We start from the raw sequence: 25,070 nt of genomic DNA, 5'->3' as shown, positions 1-25,070 counted from the left end.
CGAGACTCCCCTCCCCACATCCCCCTCTGCTCCGGGACTCCCCTCCCCACATCCCCCTCTGCTCCAAGACTCCCCTCCCCACACCCCCCTCCGCTCCGGGACTCCCCTCCCGGCAGAACCGATGCCAAGTCACTGAAGTAACAGGTGAACAAGACTTGCTGCAAGTTCGGATATGGACAGCAGATTTCTGGAGGAGCTGTATTTTATGCAGGGCGTAAGGGGTATGGTTGCCCAGGAGACCATTGGTGTGATTAGAGTCCATGGTGCCAAAAACCTGAGAGATTCAGCAGCCAAGAAACTGAAGGCTGCTGTTCCAGAGTCACAGTCAGCAGAAACCCCCCAAGAGATGCCCCAGATGTAAGTATGCTCAGAGGATTCTCATGACTCTAAAACCAAGATGCGTTGGTAATGATCTGAGGTCAGTTTTTCCCAATTTGGATGTAACTCTTGTTCTTTTTTAAATATAAGTGTTCCATCCAAAACAGTACTGGGAAAGACTTTGGTGTGAACGCGTCACTGCGGACTGGGAAGGAATGACCAGGTGAAGCAGGGAAATCTCTACAGTGCCAACATTCATCGACCTGCCGTGTGTGTGTGTGTGTGTGTATCTCTCTGACAGGATATGGAGCAGTTTGAGACTGAGGTGAAGAGCCTGCAGGTGATGGTCAAGCAAGCCCAAGTCACTTTGACCTCCCCTGAGCTTGCACGCCTGTGCCTAAAGGAGCAACTCTTTCAAAGACAGGTACCAGCTGATATGTTGAGTCATATTATACCAAACAAGGCTAATGAGCCCCAATGTCCTGAGGTCAGCTCCTTGAAATGCTATTCAGGTGGTCGCACTGCTCAGTTCTGTCCTGAAAGATTGTTTGTCCAAATGGGTTCTGAAAACGAATCCACTTGCACCACCTTGAGACAGTGCATTCCAGACTATCATAATCACAGAATCCCTACAGTGTGGAAACAGGCCCTGCAGCCCAACAAGTTCACAATGACCCTCCAAAGAGTATCCCACCCAAACCAATTCCCCATTACTCTACATTTACCCCTGACTAATACACCCCTAACCTACACATCTCTGAATAGTATGGGGTCCTGATGAAGGGCTTTTGCCCGAAACGTCGATTTTCCTAACCTCGGATGCTGCTTGACCTCCTGTGCTTTTCCAGCACCACTCTAATCTAGGCTTTGGTTTCCAGCATCTGCAGTCCTCACTTTTGCATTCCAATTTAGTATGGCCAATCCACCTGACCAGCACATCTTTGCCATGTGGGAGGAAACCCACGCAGACACGGGGAGAATGTGCAAACCCCACACATAATTTACTATCTTAAAACATAGCTCATCTCCCCTGCTGGGTTTTTATCAGCTATCAGTGTTCCCTGGTAATTATTCCTTGTCTGCTCTATCCAAATCTCGTACACTTCAACAAAACCTTTCCTTAGCCTCCTCTGGAGGACATCCTTCATCTTTTCCAAACTGCAGTACCCTATCGATGGTCCCATTCAGAGAAAGCCTGTCAAAGTCCCTGGAAAGGAGCTGGATCCCCATGACCTTTTGACTTGACAGTGAGCATGTGACCGTCCAAGGTGAGGCCGGCACGTTTCCATGCGCGCCCATCACTCACGATAGCCTTTGACCCTGCAGCTTGACGGGCACCCTCTCAACATTGGGAGGGGGCCATTTAGGAAGCTCTATCTGATGGGCTTTTAAAGTACCCCGTTCAAGGGGGCTGGGAATCCCATCAGGATGTGGGCTTCACCCGAAATTCTCACCTCGCCCTGCCCAAGCACTGCCGCTCTGAAGAATTAGGGAGGGAGCTCGGCCTTTAATTGCTACTGTGCAGATGGCAGGGCAATTTTCCTGACTGATCTCTGCGCGATTTCTGTCTCGCTAGAGGTTGCTGGCCGACATGGAGAGCTTCAAGCACAAGGTGCAAGTGGTGCACCGATATCAGGCTGCCCTGCGCATTCCCGAAGAAATTGTCACCAATCTGCCCATCTGCCTGACAGCACTGAGGCTCCAGGAGCAGGCTAGTCGGCTACAGCACACTGCCATTCAGCAGTGTAACATCCTGCAGGTAAGCTGCACCCATGACACCTCCCAGCACTGGCTGGAGTATGCACTGCCACATTGGGAATCCTTCAGAGCGCCAAGTCATCGCTGCCCATCCACTGGAATCAACGGAAATTAATTAGATTTTGTCAAAGCTTTCCTTCTTGGACTTATTCACAAAAATCCCATTCTGAGCGGAAAAACATTATACGATATAAAAGACACACACAGGTACTTTTGTAAATCGTTCTGATGAGTGCAAGATGGTAAGCTTGGACAAAAAGTGCATTTATCGGTAGTTTTCAAGTTTTATGCTATCAAGTGAGTTATGGAGGTTTATAAAATCACGATAAGGTGAGTTGCAAAGTTCCTTTCCCGGGGGTATGGGAGTTCCCAATGAGAGGGCATAGGTTGAACAAGAGAGGACCCAAGGGACAATCTTTTCACACACAGAGTGGTTCCTATGTGGAATGAACTGCCAGAGGAAGTGGTAGATGCAACTACAGTCACAACATTTAAAAGACATTTGGTCAGGGACGTAAAAAGGCAAGTTTTAGAGGGATATGGGCAGGCAAGTGGGACTAGTTTAGTTTTGGAAAGCTGGTCAGCACAGATGAGTTGGACCGAAGGGTCTGTTTCCATGCTGAATTACTCTATGACGTCATTTGAAATCTGTGACTGCTACCCTCAACACTGACGCACGGTGACTGTGATGCAACAAGTCACTTTGGTTTCTCCCAGCACCTCCCAAACAATGACATTGGAAAGGGGAGGGGCAGTAAGGACAGGGGATTACCGTCATTACTAAGCTCCCCTCCACACCATCCTGCCCTGAAAAATCCATCAGCATCCCTTCATTGTGACCAGGTCAAAATCCTGGTCCTTCCTACTTAACAGCACCGCGGGGGCACCTTCAGTCCACAAAGACGATGGTGTTAGGGTAACATCACTGGAGTAATAATCCAGAGGCCCAGTCGATGTCGGTTCTAATCCCACTGTGGCAGCTGATGGAATTTGAATTCAGTTCATCAATGGGGAACCTAAAGCTAGTCTCAGTGATAGGGACCATGAAATGACCTTCCATTATAGTAAAAAACCCATCTAGTTTGCAAATGCCCTATAGGGAAGGAAATCTGCCGTCCTTACCTGGTCTGGCCTACATGTGACTCCAGACCCTAGGCAATGTGGGTAACTCTCTGTTCAATGGCCTGGCAAGTCACTCCATTCAGAGGCAATAAGGGGAAGGCAATAAATGATGCACACGTGCCATATTTTTATAAAAATCGCGGTCTGCGGTAATTCAAACAGAAGGCACAGTATAAGTTTCTCAAGGGTGATGTATGGGGTCTCTCTCTCGGGGTCTGATGACTCTGTACAAGAAAATCCATATGGCAGTGAGTGGTGGCTGCTTGCTTTTGGTGCACAGTTACCTCTGGATTCCATCAGGGGAGCCAGTGGCCTAATGGTGTTAGCACTGAACTGTTAATCTAGAGACCCAAGGAATATTCTGGGGACCAGGGTTTGAATCCTGCCATGGCAAGAGGTGGAATTTGAATTCAATAAAAACGCGGAATTAAGGGTCTAATGATGACCATGAATCGATTGTTGGGAAAAACCCATCTGGTTCACGAATGACCTTTAGGGAAGGACACTGCCATCCTTACCAGGTCTGCCTACACGTGACTCCAGACCCACAGCAATGTGGTTGACTATTAACTGCCCTCTGGGCAATTAGGGGTGGGTAATAAATGCAGGCCCAGCCAGTGACACCCTCATCCTGTGAATGAATTTAAAAAAAAACTTATTTTGCTTTCACCAGTTTCTTTACAGCTTTGGAATGGTCGGCGGAAGGCATTTAATAAATTGGTGAAATAAGGAGAGTTTATTCCAGGGTCCTTGTGGTCTTGCAGGAAGCCGTGATCCAGTATGAACAGTGCGAACAGGAAATGCGGCATCTCCAGCAGCTGATTGATCGAGCCCATCGCGAGATCCAGGAGAAACCTGTATCTACCAGTAACATCCAGCAGCTGCAGGCCCAGATCTCCCGACACGAGGTAAAGGCAGGGCGGGCTCAATTACTACCTTTGGTGAAAGTCAGCAAGGGACAACTCAACAAGCCTTGTGTGGCCTCTCTCCAAATGAAGAAAGATCTGGCATCCATCGAGCACCTTTCACAATCTAGGGCCAATTAAAGAATCCCTAAAGTGTTGAAACAGGCCATTCAGCCCAACAAGTTCACACCAACTCTCCAAAGAACATCCCACCCAGACCCACCCCATAGCTAATGCACCTAACCTTCACATCCCTGAACACTATGGGTAATTTAGCATGGCCAATCCACCTGACCTGCACATCTTTGGACTGTGGGAGGAAACCGGAGCACCCGGAGCAAACCCACACAGACACGGGGAGAACGTGCAAACTCTACACAGACAGTTACCCGAGGCAGGAATCGAACCCGGGTCCCTGGCGCTGTGAGGCAGCAGTGCTAACCACTGAGCCACCGTGCCGCCCTAACTTTGAGTTGTCATTTAGGAGGTACAAGATTCCACAAAAATATCGAGATAATTTACAGACCATTCTTTTCTTCTTTGGGTGATGGTTAACCAAGTCGCTAGGGGGAGCTTCCTTGATCTTCTTCAAAGCTAGTACCATCTGAGATCTTTCCCCTTCCCCCCCGAGAGGGCGTTTGGGATCCCTGTATAGCATTTCATTCACCTGTATGGGCACCTCCAACAGTGCAACACTCCCCCAGTGCTGGGAATGTCAAGCTGAAATTTGGGTGAAGGGGACCTCATACGTGCCCCTATGACTCAGAGGCAGGAGAGCTACTCCCTGATATGTTATAGGAGTATGAGAGTCATGTGTGGGATCAAGAACTGACTGAGCTCTCATCTCAATTAAATGGGACTCCTGAGATGCTTCCGTCTTTGTGGAGACTTGTTTCATGCTGGGAGTCTCTCAACATTTGGAAGCTCATACTGAACTCAGGTACATTTTGCATATCAGAGCAGCCACTGACTCCCATAGGTCCCTCAATGATATCTCACCGCATCCTGTTTATGTCACACAGTCATCATTGCACTGTTTCCGTTTCTCCATCTCTGTTCTATCTATTCTGAGGATGCCACATTGCATACCCTCTCACAGAGTTGATTAAGACTCTTTTGTATCTTCTCCCCTGTCCACTGTACCATCAATGTTGGTGTCATTTGCAAATGCATGAACTTCCTATATTCTCACCCAAATTGTTTATACAAATGCCAAACAACAGTGGGCCCAGTACTGAGCAATCTGGAACAGCCGGTCACAGGCCTCCTGTCTGAAAATCAACCCTCTAGCACCAGCCTCTGTCTCCTACCATCAAACCAATTTTGTTAAAAACCATAAGGATTGTGGTTCTGGAAATCAGAAACAAAAACAGTAATTGCAGGAAAAGCTCAGCAGGTCTGTGCTGAGAAATCAGAGTTAACGTTTCGGGTCCCTTCTTACAAAACTCAGAAGCTAATTTTGTACCCAATTGTCTCGCTCTCCCAGAATCCCATGTGATCTAACCTTACTCACCAGTCTGCCATGTGGAACATTGTCTAAGGCCTTGCTAAAGTCCATATAGACAACTGTTACCGCTCTGCCCTCATCTCTCCTCTTGGTCACAACCTCAAGAAACACAATGAAGTTTGCGAGACATGGTTTCCCACGCACAAAGTCATATTCTCTCCACTTTTCATAACACTTAAAAACTTCCATATGAAGCAATGATTTACTTGCACTTTTTTTTTCAGTTTAATATCCTTTAGAAGTGTCTTCCTTCCTTTTCCTTTAACTGAAGACTCATCAGAAGAACAGCTGAAACGCCAACTCTTCCTCAGACAGTGCCTGATCCTTCCAGCAACTTCTGTTTTTATTTCCGATTCCATAGCATTTTCCACCGGAGACCACAACCAAAAGACGTAGGAGCAGAAATTAGGCCATTCAGCCCATTGAGTCTGCTCTGCCATCCAATCATGGCTGATAGGTTTTACAGAATCATAGAATCCCTACAGTGCGGAAACAGGCCATTTGGCCCAACATGTCCATACCGCCCCTCCAAAGAGGCACCCACCCAGAGACCCATTCCCCTACCCTATTACTCTACATTTACCCCATTCTCCCGTAACCCTTGATACTCAAGAACCTATCAATCTCAGTCATAGAGTCATAGAGATGTTCAGCACGGAAACAGACTCTTTGGTCCATTTCGTCCATGCCGACCAGATATCCCAACCCAATCTAGTCCCATTTGCCAGCAGTTGGCCCATATCCCTCTAAACCTATTCTATTTAGATACCCATTTAAATGCCTTTTAAGTGTTGTAATTGTACCAGCCTCCACCACTTCTTCTGGCAGCTCATTTCATACACGTACCACCCACTGAGTGAAAAAGTTGCCGCTTAGGTCTCTTTTATATCTTTCCCCTCTCACCCTAAACCTATGCCCTCTAGTTGTGGACTCCCCCACCCCAGGGAAAAAACTTTGTCTATTTATCCTATTCATGCCCCTCATAATTTTAATAAACCTCTATTAGGTCTGACACTCCAGTGAAAACAGCCCCAGCCCGTTCAGCCTCTCCCTATAGCTCAACCCTCCACAACATCTTTGTAAATCTTTTTCTGAACCCTTTCAAGTTTCACAACATCTTTCCAATTGGAAGGAGACCAGAATTGCACACAATATTCCTACAGTGGCCTCACCAATGTCCTGTACAGCCTCGGTCTTAAATACATTTTATTTTTGTTTTAAATATTGGTTGGAGACTCTTCCCCCCCCACCCAAAAAAAACAACACCCTCCTTTTCTCTCATTTTAATTGAACGTATCTCCATCCCTCCCCCAATGGCTTCCTTGAACACTGGCTGATGCTTTACCAGCACCACACTCTTTGACTCTGATCCCCAGCATCTGCAGTCCTCGCTTCCTCCGCGGGTTGATGAGACTGTGTACACGGGCTGCTTTGCATTTCTGCGCTTAACGGTGTGAAACTGTGGGGAGGTGGCTGGGTCCGGCAGCTCTCAAGAGTTGGCTGGACCGGGAAAGCTTCCCCGAAAACCTGAGGAGCCCAAGGTCCCAGACCCAGACCCAGACCCAGACGGGAGCAGGTACTGGCGGCGTGTTTTTCGTGATCAGGAGAAGCCCCGGCGGTTTGCACCGGGGTCGACCTCTTTATTTTGAGTTGTTTTTGTTGCAGCCGAGTCCTGCACTGAGCGGGTCCCGGCTCCGGGTTAGTCCTGAACCCCCTCCCAGCGGGTGGAGGGAAGGGTCTCAGCCCCATTCCCGGGGTTCACTCACTCCCTGAACCCCAACTCTCCCTACCCGGGGGCTACCTGGAGAGAGCAGACTTCCTTTTGTGCATACACAGTATCCCATTTCATTATTTCACCTCCGCGGCGAATATACACCCCCCCCCCCCCCAAAATAAAACTTCTCAAAAAAAAATCCCACACTGGGTCAATTTCTCCACCGAGGTTCTGAATGGGATTTTATTTTTATAACCGAGATAAAATGAGCATCGAGAATTTAGCATCCACCGAGTTGTCAGACAGTGACTGGCTGCAGGAACCGGTCTGCTCTCATCACCTTCTGACCCACTGCTGCCCTGTTTTCTTTCACTGCCTCCCTCCCCACCCACACACACACACACACTGGGGAAAGGCAGGGATGGATTTCCCTTACTGTCCTCCCACTGCTGTTCCATCCCAGATCTGGGTCAGACCGGTATCCAGGAAGCTGTCTTGTGTTTTGTGTGTTTTTCTGCTCTGGGTTATAGCGGGAGAGGGGGGGATGGGAGAGAGAGTGAGCTTACTCAGCTCATTTCCTGTTGTATGCAGTGCAGATTGCCTTCAGAGGCTCTGAGGGTGGGTGTGAGTGATTGTGTGTGGAGCTCCTGTTCTGGTGTCTCCCCCCCCCCCCCCCCCCCACACACACACACACACACACACACACAAAAAGCTGAAGATCCTGCCTCTCAGTCTGAATCTAAACAGCAGCTTCATCTCCTCACTCATTGGCTGCCTCGGCAGGGGAATGGAGGGAAGGGGCGGATGATGTCTGAGGCTCTAAGCGGCTCCTTTGTCCCCACCGAACGATGTCTTAGCAGGCGTTCGCCCAGAAGATTAAAGACTACCAGGAACAGATTGCTGCTCTGAATACCAAGTGTAAGATGTTGACCATGAAGGCGAAGCATGCCACGATGCTGCTGACTGTCACTGAGGTGGAGGGGCTCTCCGAAGGGATGGAAGAGCTGGATGGAGAATCCATGGCTGCTCACTCAGCGCACCCGTCTGTGGTTATGGTAAGATCATTGTCTGTCTCCCTCTCTCTCTCTCTCTCTCTCTGAATGGAATTTAATTGAATTAGCTTTATTGCCACACTGTGCAGAGCGTCTGTGGACATGGTAAGATCATTGACTTTGTCCCCTCATCGGACTGAGCTAACATATCATCACCCACTCTGCCACTTTCAATCAGTTGCTTTATCCCACTGCCTGCTGTGTGCACGTTAACCCCTTCCCTCCTGAACTATTTCCCCAGTCTGATGAAGATATCTCTCAGATAATAAGTGGGATGGGGGAACGGGTTAATTTGCATTTTTGCCACCTTTTTATTCAGACTCAGTTTCACGTTACTAAAGAAAGCTTGTAATGTTTTCAATGATTTGTGCTTTACAGTGTGATTTAATGTAACTGCTGCTCTCTCTCTCTTTCTCTCTCATCATATTGTGTTCCCTCTGGCTTGGTTTATATCAGATGACAGCTGGCCGCTGTCATACTCTCCTCTCACCTGTCACTGAGGAATCTGGGGAAGAGGGGACCAACAGTGAGCTTTCCTCTCCGACAGCTTGTCGCTCTCCCTCACCTAATGCTGATGTGTCTGGTAACCAGGTACTATCTTCCGCTTACTCCTTGACACCCATTGCATGGTTCCCAGTAGTTGGGCATCACAATGCTGTGGTGGATCTCGCCACTCCATTCCTCGTTCATTCGCATGGGTGTTGTCCTGTAACCTTTATAATCCTACGGAATGCACTGCGCCTGTGTTGAGCTGGTTAGAGGTGAACTATAGATCTGTATGCAACCCTGAGCTGATTGTCACTGCTGCACACAAGAATCTTCTCCTCAAATTCATGAAGAGAAAGGGTCAATCGTTTTTCTTACTATTCCTCAATGTACACATTGAAGTTCAACCCTCCTACCTCCTCTGGTTTAGTTTAGGCTGACGGTTGGCATGGACCCAAGGATGTGTTTCCATGTTGTGTGACTCTGTATCGTAGCCCATCTCTCTCACCTGTCTAATGAAGCCAGCCCTGTTCTCTGCTAATACTCCCATGCGGAGTTACTTGCACTGAGCTATAGGGAAAGGCTTTGACTAGGCTGGGGCTGTTTTCTCTGGAGTGTCGGAGGCTGAGGGGTGACCTTATAGACATTTATAAAATCATAATCATAAATAGATAGTGTGAATAGTCAAGGTCTTTCCCTGGGGTGGGGTGGGGGTCCAGAACTAGAGGGCATAGGTTTAGGGTGAGTGGGGAAAGATTTAAAAGGGACCTAAGGGGAAACATTTTCACGCAGAGGGTGGTGTGTGTGTGGAATGAGCTGCCAGAGGAAATGCTGGAGGCTGATACAATTACGGCATTTAGAAAGCACCTGATGGGTATAGGAATAGGAAGGGTTTGGAGGGATATAGGCCACGTTTTTTTCTTTATTCATTCTCAGGATGAGGGTGTCATTGGCTGGGTCAGTATTTATTGCCCAGAGGGCAGTTGAGAGTCAACCCCATTGCTGTGGGTCTGGAGTCACATGTAGGTCCGACCAGGTAAGGATGGCAGTTTCCTTCCCTAAAGGGCATTAGTAAACCAGCCAGGTTTACTGACAGTTGTCAATGGATTCACGGTCATCATTAGACTTCTTAATTTCAGCTGTATTTATTGAATTCAAATTCCATTATCTGCCATAGTGGGAATCAAGTCCCCACCCTGGGAACATTATCTGGGTCTCTGGATGTACAGTCCAGCAATAATACCACTAGGCCATTGACTCCCCACAAATGCTGGCACATGGGGCTAGATTTATATAGTTTATCTGGTCAGCATGTACGAGTCGGACCGAAGGATCTGTTTCCTTGCTGTATATCTCTACAAGGGCCATGGAGAGAGTGAATAGTCAAGGTCTTTTCCCCAGTGTAGGGGAGTCCAAAACTAAAGAGCTTAGGTTTAAGGTAAAAAGGACCTGAGGGGCAACTTTTTCACACAGAGGGTGGTGCGTGTATGGAATGAACTGCCAGAGGACATGGTGGAGGCTGGTACAATTGCAACATTTAAAAGGCATCTGGATGAGTATATGAACAAGAAGGGTTCAGAGGGATATGGGCCAAGTGCTGGCAAATGGGATTAGATTAATTTCAGATATCTAGTTGGCATGGGCGAGTTGGACCGAAGGGTCTATTTCCGTGCTGTACATCTATATAACTCTAAATCTCCATGCTGCAGAGTTCTTGTGGTGCAGTGATAGTATCCCTACTTCTGGACTAGAGACCCATCTTCTCCAGAGGTATGTAATATCATCTCTGAACAGGAAAGTATCTAAATCTTTAGGCTTCTGTCTGTGCTCCTCCCTCACATTCCCCTTGGCAAACTTTGTTCCTATCTGGTCTCTGCCACCAACCATTCGTCAATAGTTCCCTTCATTTCCATTTACACTAGTACTCACATTTCCATAATTCGAATAATTTCTTTTTTGCTGTCCAATCTGGCCTATCTGTTTCTGATTTGTGAATGATCCAAAACATCCTTCCCACTCCCCTACAATTCCTTACTCTGGGATTTTGAGATTGTCCACAAATATCAACCCTCCAGCGATGCTGGGAGGGGTTTATTCCTAATGTATGTAGACCTGGATTGTTACTGGTGTCAACCTATTCCATAGCGGATGACATCATCGGAATGCCACTATGGAATTCTGATGTCCCCCAGGAACGACACCATGTATGAGGCTTTCTGGATGGCGAGCCTGGCATCAAGCTGCTCCTATGCAAACCTTTCAGCAGATTTCAGACCGGGATCTTCCTGCACCAGGTCAGCAGTTTGTGCAAAGGATACACCATGGGCTAGAGTTATTCCTCTTCTTCACTGCCCCCCTCACCCCAAACTTCTTTTAAACTCTTGGGAATAAAATAACCTACACTGACAGAACCAACAAGTTGTATTTAATTAGCAACTTAAATCTCGGAAAACGCAGGAATGCTTTTATGAGACAAAATTTAACACACAGCTCCGTAAATGTCTCAGGCAAAAGCTGGTGCAAAGGAGGATGGGAGGGTGAAGTGGAGAGAGGCTTAGGAAAAGAATTCCAGACCTTAATGGTCACTTCCAGTCAGGCAACTGGTGTAGGTTAGAACCAGAGCCAATCTTTACTCTGGAGAAAGTGAGGGCCGCAGATGCTAGAGACCAGAGTCAAAAGGTGAGGCGCTGGAAAAGCACAGCCAGTCACCTTCCCAGCTACCTACTCCCCCAGCCCCGCCCTCCTCCCATTTATCTCTCAGCCCCCTTGAACCCCCCCCATTCCTGATGAAGGACTTCTGCCCAAACTGTCGATTCTCCTGCTCCTGGGATACTGCCCGACCCTACTGTGCTTTTCCAGCACCACACTTTTTGATGCCAATCTTTGCTCAGCCTAGTATTTTATTTACAGAGGTAAACATCACAAGCATCCACCTCCAAACTCAACTATCATCAATAAATGTCTCCTCATCAGTGTTCAAGTCAAATTCCGCCACTTCTCTTTTAACAGCAACTAACAATAGCCTAAGCAGCAGAAGACATTGCTACCAATGGTGGAATGATGTAACTCAGTACAAACGAGTTCTGAGAAGATTTGTAGCTCAGATTGAGGTTCTGGATGCAGGTTTGCTCACTGAGCTGGAAGGTTCGTTTTCAGACGTTTCGTCACCATATTAGATAACATCTTCAGTGAGCCTCTGAGTGAAGCTTCGCCGGAGACTCTAATCGAAGACGTTACCTAGTATGGTGACGAAACGTCTGAAAACGAACCTTCCAGCCCAGCAAACAAACTTACATCCAGTGGCTCCGAACTGCTCAAGAAACCAGAATTGGCGGAATCGAGTGATTTCGAACAGTTGTGGTCCTGGAGGGGATTAAAGAGACGGGAAAAGGAATGGATTTGAAAATGGTGAAGTATGTTTACAATCGCGTTACTGCAAGTCAACAAACAGAAGGGTGGCAGGCAAAGTCAAATTTGTCACAAGTGAGGTTATGGATTCCACACTGTAGGGAATCTAATCTATCTAATCTAGTGGAGTAGTGCAAAGTGAGAATGTGGAATAGATGGTGAGAGCAGGGATTAATGAACAGCGGCATGGTTGAGGATTTCTGCAGAAGATCCCTTGAGGTGACGCTGAGCAGGAACATGATATGGAGGTGGGCGAAAGGTAGTATTGGTGAAACAGGAGGAACGTGGCGGCAAGATCATCACGTACAAGACCTCATAGACTGCTTGCAATTGAGACATTTTCAAAAATGTTCTGCACTCTCAGTACAGGGTTGTGGGGACTGGAGGTCAGAAATCAAGGGATACTTCAGCGTTTCCCTCTCACCCGCAGACTACCAAAACTGTCCAAATGTTTGCGGGGAATGAGGGAGTCAAATTTATACGAAAAGAGCCAGTTCTGATATGCAGCGGTCACACAAGGTGAATTATTAACAGGGATGTGGGGAGACTGACCTATGGAAGTAAAGATAATGAAATAATGTTACTTCTTAAAGAGGCACAGGGATGAATATTCTTGTTGGTCACCCAGCTTCCTCCCTCTCTCCCATCAGGAGAAGAGCAGGTCCTCTGCCGAAATTCATCCTGCCGAAATTTGTCCTTGTCCCCAGTGTGTTTGCATCAGTTTCATTATTATCGCGAGCACCAATCATGGCTTTGGGTAGAAGGTACTGGTAGTCAGTTAACTAAGTCAGAAGTCACATGATGCCAGGTTATAGTCCAACAGGTTTGTTTGAAATCATGAGCTTTTGGAGCGCTGCTCCTTCTTCAGGTGAAGTCATTCCGAAAGCTTGTGATTTCAAACAAACCTGTTGACTATAACTTGATGTTGTGAGACTGCCGACCCTGTCCACCCCAGGCTGACAAGTCAGTTAACTAGTGAGACGTTAGTGGAAGGAGCATTGGTGAGCTGACCTGGCAAATGGTTAAACAGCCTGCGAGCCCTTCCATTGTTTCAAACTCTCCTTGATCCTTGAGGGTGGGAGTCCTTGAGCTGAGATCAGAGCACCAGCATCAGTGCCTGTCAGTAACTCGAGATGCATGGGAGTTAGTGAGGATCAGCTTGCATGAGGTGCTGTGTGTGTGATGCATGTTGTGGGAGGGCTGCATGGTTACTGGAGACCTGAGAAGTGCATGGGAAGGGGGTGAATGGGGAGAAGTCAGGTTTGCTTGTAATGCTGTGGCTCAAACATTACACGTAATATAACCAACCCACACAGGAGCGATCACTGGATCCGAAATTTCTAACCCTGTACCCTGTAAGCTTGTCGTCATTTGATCCTGCACCTGATGTTCAAGAGTCTCAACTGTAAGTGTTCTTGATTCCAGGATAGTGCTTACTACGGTGCGGACGAATTGCAGACTGCAGCTCCCGATTCTCAGGATACGAGCAACGCAGCATCACTGCAGGAACCATTAGAAACCACACTGGGAGAGTCAGCCTCCTCTAAACTCGATGATCTGCAGCGTTCCTGGGAAACTCTAAAGAATGTGGTGAGCTGGCGGTTTCTGGGGAAGATGAATAATCTTCCTTTTTTTATTGTCTCTGTTCTTCTCCTTGCTTGTTTCTATTGGGCACCCCCACTTTTGTCCTAAGCTGCTGGTCAGCTCCTGCTAACGTTACGGAATTGTATTTGTTCTGTGGATGGGGCATCGTTAGTGAGGGTAGGTACTTATTGTTGCCCCGGGAAGGCAACAGACTTTCTTTCACCACTGACAGTGGTTTTGTTAATTCTGAAAGAGCTGCATCCAGCCTGTGTCTGGTAATGATAAACGGCTTCCTTCTTTAAAGGGTAACAGCATTCTAGTTGTGAATCTACCGCCAATATCTTTATGGTCACTTTTACTGACAGCAGATTATTATTCTTTTTAAAACCGAAGTCAAATTCTCCAATTACCACGGTGGGATTTGAGCACTTGGAGTGTAGCATGGCTACCATGGCAACCATGCTGAGGAGGCCCCTCAGCCAGTTAGATCTGTGCTATACGATTGGAGCTCTTGCACCCAACCAATCTGGGAGTGCTCATTCATACTTCCCCCAAGTACTCTGGAGCCCCGAAGCCTTGCTGTAATGCAGCAGGAGCACAAGGGCACACAGGCCCAGATAGTATGGGTGCTGCAGAGAACATATTAACATGGCTGCCATAAGAGGAGAAGCTGTAATGAAAGCTCCATGATAGAGTTAGAAGGATTTTGAAATTTTCTCGTAGGTTTCGATTCCAGCCTTGGGCGACTGTCTGTTTGTGTGGAGTTTCCACGTTCTACTTATGTCTGGGTATGTTTCCTCACACAGTCCAAAGATGTGCAGGTTGAGTGGATTGGCTATTGCAAACTTGTCCATAGTGTTCAGGGTTGTGTAGATTAGGTGCATTAGCCATGGGAAATGCAGGGTTACAGGGATGTGGTAGGGGTGTGTGTCTGGTCAGATGGTCTTCGGAGAGTCGGTGCAGACTTGATGGACCGAAGGGCCTGCTTTCCTACGGTAAGGATTCTATGATTCTGTATGGTGAGGGGGATTATTAACTGGACAAATGGTGATGATGAAGGGTAGTATTTTTCAACATTAAATGCAATTTATTTTATTTAAAATGTGTTGAAATTTGCACAGCCCCAAGATGTGGCGGCACGGTGGCTCAGTGGTTAGCACTGCTGCCTCACAGCGCCAGGGACCCGGGTTCAATTCCAGCCTCAGGTGACTGATTGTGGAGTTTGCATGTTCTCAGGGTTCTGCGTGGGTTTCCTGTGGGTGGTCTGGTTTCCTCCCACAGTCCAGAGATCTGCAGGTCAGGTGAATTGGCCATGCTAAGTTGCCCATAGTGTTCAGGTATGTGTAGGTTAGGTGAATTGGCCGTGCTAAATTGTCCGTAGTGTCCAGGGATGCGTAGGTTAGGCACATTAGTCAGGATGGGGGGTGGGTCTGGGTGGTTACTGTTTGGAGGTTCAGTGTGGACTTTTGGACCAAAGGGCCTGTTTCTACATGGTAGGGATTCTTGTTCTAATTCTTCTAGTGTCCCAAGTGCCACTCATACGTTATTTATGAAGTACGTTTGAAGTGTAGTCCCTATTTTAATGTTGGAATCCAAATTTCATATGAGGTGAATGGCCAGCTAATGTGTTTCAGTGATGTTGCGTAGATCACTGGGGAGAACACCACTGTTCTTCTTTAACTAATCCCATGGGCTCTTTTACATTCAGGGCAATGGTAGTTTAGTGTGTTTGTAATCCAGAGGCCTAAATAAATGGAGGATGGGTTCAAAATCCACAGTCGCTGGTGGAATTTAAATTGAATTACCTTTTAGAGGTTCAGTTAGAATTGAAACGATGATGGTGTGTTGAAACTATCTTCAGTTGTTGGCTAACAGATTCACTGATGCTCTTTGGGAAGGAAATCTGCCACCCTTACTGACTGATAAATATGTGATTGACTCTTCACTGTCCCCTGAAAAGGCTTAAGCAGCTACACACCATGGAAATGAAACCATGGCAACCACTCAAGGAACTGGCTTCACAGCCCCTCCACAAGGGTAGTAAGGGATGGGCACAAACACTGGCCCACCTCCCGTGAAAGAACGAAAATGGAGCAGGCAGAGGGACTTTGGTTTAATGTCTCGACTGAACTGCAATACCTTTGACAATGTGGCACTCCCCCAAACTGGTATATCAGCCTGATGTCTGCACATAGAAAGGTGAATGCGACTAGAAAGACATTTGCAGTGCTTCGGTACAACAGCGTGGTTTGCTATGCCATTTTAGGAGGATATTAAGACCAAGTTAACGGTAGTGCAGGCAGGTCTGGAGTCACATGTGAGCCAGACCAAACAAAAGTGCGATTGTCTTCCCAAAAGAGCATTGGTAAACCACGTGAGGTTTGGTCATCGTCACTGAGATGATCACTTCATTCCCAATAACTAACAGAATGTAAATCCCATCAGCTGCTGTGAGATGTGAGCCTCAGGATGACCAGGTCAGTGACACTATCACCACAACACCATCCAGCAGCGTTGCTTCCTGAGCATGAGGAACACTGGAGGAAAGGCAGAACAATGGTGTTACTGTAGGAGGAGGGAGTGATTGGACGGGGAAAATTGTTGTTATGGCATGAAGACAAAAGAGGAAATGTGTGTGTGCCCATGTGTGCGTGTAACTGCCTGTGTCTGTGCATGTATGTGTGTCTGCATGTGTGGGTCTGTGCATGTCTGTGTGTGTGTCTGTGCACCACTGTGTGTGTGTTTGTGCATGTCTACATGTGTGTGTATGTATGCGCGTGTTTGCGTGTCTGCATGTAATGCGTGTATCTGCGTCTGTGCATGTCTGCCTGTGCGTGTCTGTGCATGTCTGCGTGTGTGCATCTGTACATGTATGTGTGTGTCTGTGTCTGCATGTAATGTGTGTGTTCTGCATGTCTGTACATGTGTGTGCCTGTGCATGTAAACGCGTGTCTTCACATATATGCATGTGCCTGCGTGTCTTTGCATGTCTGCACGTGTGTGTCTGTGCACGTGTGCATGTGTGAGTGTCTGCATGTGCATGAGTCTTCATTTGTCTGTGTGTCGGAGAGACTGATATTATTTTCCTCCCTGTCCATGGTTTCTGGGAAGGTTGCTCTGATCACATGGGATCTGAAGGAAGGTCTATTAACAAAGTTGCATGATAACCTGCTATCTCCCAGTATTTGCTGTGTAAATATTTGCCCTCTAACCCTTCCCGCTACAGATCAGTGAAAAGCAGCGGACTCTTTATGAGGCCCTTGAACGACAGCAGAAATATCAGGATTCCGTGCAGTCTGTCTCGGCCAAGATGGAGTCGATCGAAGGGAAGCTGGGGGAGGCGCTCGATGCTAGCCAGAGCCATGATGTCCAGGTGGCTGCTCACCAGGTATGGCGTGTGTGTAGCTGTGCCTGATTCACTCATTACTGCTATTGATGGACTTTGCTGTCCAGGCATTTATCTCCCTGATGTACAGGCATGTGCTGCTTTCAGAGGGAGCCTGTGGGACCAGTCGGACTCTGCACACTCTTTTATCAGTGTCCATTGAACTTTGAATCTTGGTCGGATTTGGCTTAAGGATATTTGTGGCTCTGTCTGTTCCCAGGCGCTGATGGAAGAGATTGTGACACTCCAGGATGAGATCAACGAACTGCAGATCTGTTTTGCCGAAGAGCTAGTGTCTGACACTATGGACACAGATACGTCTGACCAGCTGGCTATGCAGTCCACGCTAACCGTGCTCGCAGAGCGCATGGCCACCATCAAGATGAAAGCATTGGGAAAGAAGCAACTTCTTGAGGTTTGTAGACCCTGAAAGCACTCCCCACACGCTTTCCTGGTAACAGAGACTTAAAGAAGTAAAGGTCAGCATCATTAGAAATAGAAAATTTTGTAAAAATTTATTCTTGACAGGATGTAAAGCATTTGTTGCCGATCCCAAATTGTCCTGGAATTAAGTGGCTTGCTTGGCCATTTCAGAGAGCACTGGTCTGGGTCTGGAGTCACACGTAGGCCAGCCCAGGGAAGGATGGCAGATTTCCTTTCTGCTGATACTTAATGAATCAAGATGGCTTTTTACAACAACTGTTGGCAGTTTCATGGTCGCCATTACTCTGACTCACCATCCATTGCAGATTTTATTTGTTAAACCTAAATTCCACCGGCTGTCGTGTTGGCGGAGGGTGTGAATCTGTGCTCCTGAGAAGTTTAGCCTGGACGTCTGTGTTACTGACCGGGTGACATTACCACTATACCACAGCCTTTGCCAAAAGTTTACCTCGGTGTTGTGGTTAGAAGGTTGTCATGCGGCAGACAAAGGATGGAGCGTCGAGGGTACGTTGGAGAATTAAGATGACACACTTGTAGGCCCAATTGTGAGCTGACTAGAGGTGATCAGAAAAGGGGTCCTTAATATCGAGTGGGCCGCATCTTGAGCAGTGACCGTTGTGTATAAGCACATGGTTGTGTATAAATGCACGGTTTTGATTTTTTATTTCTTTTAGGAGAGGCTGAATGAACAGGAAGAGCAACAGCGTCAGGAGCAAGCTCTCCAAGTGTATCGCAGTGAGGCTGATGAACTGGACAATTGGCTTCTAATTACAAAGGCCATTCTGGATGCAACACTGAAGGTTCCCAAGGAGCAGATGGACATGGATGAACAGCTCAATGATTGTCAGGTATTGATTCAAGCTCAAAGATGAACAGACAATGGAGATTCACTTTCCTTGCATGCCTAGATTTTATTTAATTGAGGTGTGATGAAATCACTTTTGAGCTAGGACAGAAATGTTGGATTTGCATAATGTCTGAACAACTTACAGAAGAATATAAGGAACAGGAGCACGAGTGGGTCATTCAGCCCTGCTACACCAGTCAATGAGATCATCACTGCTCTTAAGTTCATCATTAACTTCTCACTTTCTTGTCAATTAAAAACCTGACCACTTCAACCTTAAATACTTTCAATGATCCACTGGCCTCCACCGCTCGCTGGGCAGAACATTCTAGACAGTAACAACCTTCAGAAAGAAGAAATTCCTTCTCACTCTGTCTTAAATGGGTAATCCCTTCTTTTGAAACTGTGTCCCCTCATTCTAGAATTCCCCTCGTGAGGAAATATTGTCCCAGCTCCCTGACAAGCTCCCTCAGGATCTTACGTATTTGAATAAGAAGCTCCTCATTCTTGTAGACTCCAATGAGGCCCATTGCCCAACCTAGGCCCAACCTGCTCAATTGCTTTTGATAAGACAAACCTCTCACCCTATGAATTGGCCAAGTGAATGTTAACTCCTTAAGTAAGGTGATCAAAAATTGTACACTCTGCTCTAAGTGAGGTCTCGATTGTACCCGAGGAGGAAGTGAGGACTGCAGATGCTGGAGATCAGAGCTGAAAATGTGTTGCTGGAAAAGTGCAGCAGGTCAGGCAGCATCCAAGGAGCAGGAGAATCGACGTTTCTTGAAGAAGGGCTCATGCCCGAAACATCGATTCTCCTGCTCCTTGGATGCTGCCTGACCTGCTGCGCTTTTCCAGCAACACATTTTCAGCTCGATTGTACCCTGTATAGTTGCATCAAGACTTCCCTACTTTTATACTCCAACTGCTTGCAATAAAGGGTAACGTTCAGGTTGCTTTCTTAATTCCTTCCAGTACTTGCCTGATCGGACCCATGGAGAATGACACCAGGTCCCTTTGTACCAGGGTATTCTACGGTTTTGTTCTATTTAAATAATAATCTGCTTTTCAGTTTGGCCTGCCACAGTGGATGACTTCACACTTTCCCACATTAAATTCCGTCTGCTGTCTTTTTTCATCCACTCAACTTAGCCTGCCTATGTCCCTTTGCAGATCATGTGCAGTGACCTCTCACTGTGCTTTCTTACTGATCTTTGGTCTCATCAGTAAATTTGGCTACAGTACCGTTTGTCTCTTCATCCAAGTCATGAATACAAATTGTAAATAGTTGAGGCCCTAGCACTGTTCCCTGCAACAGATACAAGTTACAGCTTGCTATCCTAAAAATGACTTATCTACTACCGATATAACCAACCTACCTGCCCAGTCTATCTACCTTGCTATTAGTCAGCCAGTTCCCTCCCTATGCTGATCAATCTTCCCAACACTATAGGATTTTGCCTTAAGTACTAACCTTTCTAGACCTGCCTTATTACATACCTTTTGGTCATCTAAATCCAGGTACAACACTGACTGATTCTCTTCTATCTACCCTGCTTGTTACATTCTCACAGAACCCTAATGGTTTGTCAAGCACTATTTCCCTTTCACTAAACCATTTTGACTCAGCCTGATCGTATTCTGATTGGCTCAATGTTCTGCTGCTGTCTCTTCAGCACTGGATTCGAGCAGAATGTCTGTTCACACCCAGCAGAGTTTGACAATCAGTGGAGTGGTTTCAAGTTGTGTGGCCAATCTTGTCATGTAGGATACCCTGGAGCCTCTTGGCAGAAGTCTTCTGCTCTTTAGTGGGTGCCCTGGAGCCTTTGAAGCCCACCTGGGAAGGAGGTGGGTCTCTGTTTTAACAGCTCGCCTAAACAATGGTACTTCTGGCAATGCAGCCGTCTGTTGAGAGTATCATCCTAGATTTCGTGACTGAGTGCCTGGAATGGGACTTGAATCTCCGATCATCTGAAACACTCTCGAATGCCTGATTACCAGTGCACTGAGATAAGGCTGGGGCTGTTGTGAATTTTTGATGGCCTTCTAGCGTAGTCACCAAATGTGAGCTGTGAGGGGGGGAACGGTCAGTGAGGTGTTGGGAAGTGTTGTGCTTTTCTCTTGCTGGAATTTGGCCCTGAGGAGCAGGTCACCATTATCATTGGCTGTAGCCTTTCCCAGCTGGGCATTCTGCTGCAGCTCATAATGAACTTGGATTTGATAGATTGCTTCCTCTGGGCGTTTTTGAAATGCAATCACGTTTGCGATTTAGAAAGCCACAGCAGCCAACTGGAGGGCCGCAGGATCCCAGAGGTATGCTCTCTGGATAATCTCTTTTACATGCTGGGTTGAGGGATGAATATTGACCAGGACACGGCCAGTAATCTGTGAACTAACTTTTGTGAAGCAGGCTGCCTTTGCAAGCATGAATGTGTTTTAAGAGGTTTCACTGAACTGTGTTTGGAGGAAGGTTCGAAATAGCAGCTACTTGTGGGATGAATACACAGGCTTTTGCGGAGGTTATCAATCAGATCTGTGTCGTTGTGTATGTGTGCACACGTATGTACAGGTCATTCTGCTATAGCATGCACATCATTAACACATATTAACTGAATGTGATGGACGAATTGGGGAACACAGTTTCTAAACTTTTAAAACCTGTGTTGGCTGTAAGGTGATTACATCGCCAATACTTTAAGCACTGTTTCTAAAGCGGGATGTTTCTATCATGCGGGGATGCACATGAACCCAACCATCATGTTACAGAAGAACTGTCCGTATGTGCACGTGCACACACATGTATCTGTTTTTTTGCACACGTGTGTGTTGGGAGATGATTTGAGTTGATCTTGCTGTTTATGCTTTGACAGAACATGTTGGTGGAGATCGAGCGGAAAGTGGCGTCCGTTTCGGAGCTCTCCATGAACAGTGAGAACCTCGTCCTGGAAGGGAAGCCGCAGACCAGGGAGCAAGCAGAGCACCTGATCGAGAAGCTCCAGAATCTGAAGGGGAGCTTGGTGGAGCTGCAGAAAATGTTGCAGGACAGAAGTATCAGTATCAAAGTAAGGTCATTGCATGCGTACCCACGCTAACTGTATTGTACCCCTCAGAGGGCTCACCCCAGCAATATTCCACAAAGGAAGACAATTTATCCAAACCATAGAACATAGAACATAGAAGAATACAGCGCAGTACAGGCCCTTCGGCCCTCGATGTTGCGCTGATCCAAGCCCACCTAACCTACACTAGCCCACTATCCTCCATATGCCTATCCAATGCCCGCTTAAATGCCCATAAAGAGGGAGAGTCCACCACTGCTACTGACAGGGCATTCCATGAACTCACGAATCGCTGAGTAAAGAACCTACCCCTTAAACCTCCTCTGCACCCGTTCCAGTGCCTCCACATCCTTCCTATAGTATGGCGACCAAAACTGCACACAATACTCCAGATGTGGCCGCACCAGAGTCTTATACAACTGCAACATGACCTCAGGACTCCGGAACTCAATTCCTCTACCAATAAAAGCCAGTACGCCATATGCCTTCTTCACTGCACTATTTACCTGGGTGGCAATTTCTCTTCTCTCTCTATTTTTTGTGCAGATGATGAGGCAAGTGGATAGGTCACCTTTTCCCAGTCCATATTTCATGGTGCTCTTATACATGTTGCCAGGTTACCCTTCCTCATAGAAACCCCCTCCGACATCCAATCTTCAGGAAGCTTTGGCCTCTGTTCAATGTCAGAGTGGAATAATGGGGGCATTGATGAGGGAGTGGGGCAGTTGTGTCATTGAGAGCCAGGAACACACATGGACAGAACGGTCATGTTAATATTGTGAAACACGGATGTGGAATTTCCTGACTTTGTTCTGAGCCAGGGAGGGGTATCAGCTCAGCCCCCTGTGAAGTGGTCTGTGTGCCCACCAAATTCCAGAGCCGTGGTTGATGAGTTGCATCACTGAAGCCAGAGCCATTCGACAGATTTGACTGTTTTCCCGAGAACAGGAGGTTGAAGGGCCATCGGATGGAGATATTTCAAATAGACAAAGGGTTTGAGGAGGTACATCTCGGGATGTGTGGTGCTGGAAAAGCACAGCCGGTCAGGCAGCATCCAAGCAGCAGGAGGGTCAACGTTTCGAGCATAAACTCTTCCATCACAACATGCCTGATGTAGGGCTAATGCTTGAAACGTCGACTCTCCTGCTCCTTGGCTGCTGCCTGACCGGCTGTGCTTTTCCAGCACCACACTTTTTGACTCAGATCTCCAGCATCCTCACTTTCTCCACATCTGTGTCCACATTTGATGGAGTTCAAAACGAGGAACTATAAATGGAAAAGGTCACGGATACATCCAATAAGGAATTCAGGAGAAACATCTTTACCAGAAAATACTTGTATCCTCAGGTTGAGACAACTAACATGCATGCACTTAATAAAGCGAGATAAACTCATGAAGGAGAAAGGGTTGGGATTGCATGCTGATAAAGTGGGAGCAGGTAACTAGTGTAGAACATAAGTCCCAGCCTGTTTCGTGCTGATACATTCTGTGTGATTCTGCGAACATTCGAACATGAGCCAAATTTGCCTCCCACACCCCCGCATCCTGTTGAATTCTCTACGTCACTGAAGATATTTGCCGGTCTCCTCCGTTTGTATGGGCCTTGGGTCTGGAATGGTCTTTTTAAGACTTGAAACTGTTAGGAAACTCCATCCAAAATTAGTACCAAAGCGATTTGCCGTTAACAGGACGCAAAGCAGCAACTTAACCTGGCTCCTTTGGGCAGTACCTTCCATATCCATGACCTCCACCGTCTGGAAGGAGAAGGGCACCAGATGACCACCTGCTTAGATTCACCTCCTAAGCGCACAACACCCTTCACTGGTGCTGGGACAATGTCCTGAAGCTCCCTCCTGACAGAACGTAGGTTGGAGCTACCTCCCAAGGACTGCAGTAAGTCAGGAAGGTGACTGTCTCGCACCTTCCCCAAGTGTAATTCGGGATGGGCCGTAAATGGTAACCTAGCCAGCGGCACCCTCATCCTGTGAACAAATAGGTTACAAAAACGGATTCTGGATCAGTGGTGCTGGAAGAGCACAGCAGTTCAGGCAGCATCCAAGGAGCAGCAAAATCGACGTTTCTGGCAAAAGCCCTTCATCAGGAATAAAGGCAGAGAGCCTGAAGCGTGGAGAGATAAGCTAGAGGAGGGTAGGGGTGAGGAGAAAGTGGCATAGAGTACAATAGGTGAGTGGGGGAGGGGATGAAGGTGATAGGAGGCGTTCTTCCTCCAGACGTCTGGTGGTGAGGGAACGGCGGTGAAGGAGGCCCAGGACCTCCATGTCCTCGGCAGAGTGGGAGGGGGAGTTGAAATGAAACGAAAGAGTGAGGTGTGGTTTGGTAGAATTGAAAGTATAGTCCCTTCAAGTAACTGCGTGCCTCTCTTCTGTGTGATTTAAGCATGGTGTGGTGCAGGAGAAGGAGGATACAGAAATCGATTTCACGTTCCGCCCCAGCCCCAGTGTCCAGGAGTGGCTGGTACAAGCTCGAGCCAGCCGCTATCAGCACCAGCAGAACAGCCTGCAGAGACAGAAAGTAAGTGAGCCATTGCCCGGTATTAGTCACAGGAAGCCCGGCACCAGTGGTGGGAGTTCCTATTCCGATAAAGGCCAGCACTCCACTTTGAAATGGAGATTGTCAGAAAAGGTTAAGTAGGGGCTTCCAAGAGTCACTTGAGGGCAGACAGTGAAATACTGTGACTGTTGATAAATTCTCACTGAACAAAATGAAGATGGGGGGGGAGGGGGAATGCTGGAAAAAAATTTTTCTCATCGTCAGTCACAATAGCTCAATAACACTCAGTGGTTAGCACTGCTGCCTCATAGTACTACGGTCATAGGTTCGATTCCAGCCTTTGGTGACTGTCTGTGTGGAGTTTGCACGTTCTCCCTGTGTCTGCGTGGGTTTCCTCTGGGTGCTCCGGTTTCCTCCCACAGTCCAAAAATGTGCAGGTTAGGTGAATTGGCCATGCTAAATTACGCATAGTGTTAGGTGCATTAGTCAGAGGGAAATGAGTCTGGGTGCGTTACTCTTCGGAGGGTCAGTGTGGATTTGTTGGGCCGAAGGGCCTGTTTCCACACTGTAGAGATTCTAAACAGTTTGCCACATGGGCTTTTCAGGCTCTGCTTTATTACATTTTACTGGTGCCCTATAGTATGTACAATGTGAACGACTTCAGTAAATGGAAGTGACACATGGCACTGAGATATACAGAGTAAGATGACCTGACATGAGCCCCTGCCGATGCAGGCTATTGGGTTGGTTATCGATTGGTAAAGATTGGTTCGGCTTTAGAACCTGATTGCCATCCAGCTGGCAGTATGGACGTTTCGGCAGGGACTGAGGCAGGTCCCGGCTCGAATTACGATGCCACCACAGTTGATTTACCTTGTGGGTGCTCCCTGGTCAGGCTCGTGGCAGACTAGATGGTCCGTCTTGAGTTTGCTGAGTCTGAGTCAGCGCGAGAGGAAGGGTGACCTTGCACGA

The 25,070-nt window shown here is 47.3% G+C and overlaps 1 protein-coding gene across 1 annotated transcript in view; it reads left to right on the top strand.

Moving 5' to 3' along the window:
• Nucleotides 1-25,070, top strand: part of syne1b (spectrin repeat containing, nuclear envelope 1b) — a 502,247-nt gene that overhangs the window by 299,107 nt on the left and 178,070 nt on the right. The window contains exons 86-96 of the mRNA XM_043696857.1: nt 620-742; nt 1,895-2,077; nt 3,963-4,106; nt 8,185-8,379; nt 8,833-8,967; nt 13,696-13,860; nt 17,081-17,242; nt 17,460-17,654; nt 18,358-18,531; nt 21,398-21,589; nt 23,985-24,238. Of these exons, the coding sequence (XP_043552792.1) occupies nt 620-742; nt 1,895-2,077; nt 3,963-4,106; nt 8,185-8,379; nt 8,833-8,967; nt 13,696-13,860; nt 17,081-17,242; nt 17,460-17,654; nt 18,358-18,531; nt 21,398-21,589; nt 23,985-24,238 (1,922 nt within the window). The remainder of the gene's footprint in view (nt 1-619; nt 743-1,894; nt 2,078-3,962; nt 4,107-8,184; nt 8,380-8,832; nt 8,968-13,695; nt 13,861-17,080; nt 17,243-17,459; nt 17,655-18,357; nt 18,532-21,397; nt 21,590-23,984; nt 24,239-25,070) is intronic.

This window comes from Chiloscyllium plagiosum, chromosome 9 (genome assembly GCF_004010195.1).
Source record: "Chiloscyllium plagiosum isolate BGI_BamShark_2017 chromosome 9, ASM401019v2, whole genome shotgun sequence".
In the NCBI taxonomy this organism is placed as follows: Eukaryota; Metazoa; Chordata; class Chondrichthyes; order Orectolobiformes; family Hemiscylliidae; genus Chiloscyllium; species Chiloscyllium plagiosum.
The sequence above is the reverse complement of the archived record's forward strand: the minus strand, read 5'-3'. Positions and strand labels throughout refer to the sequence as shown.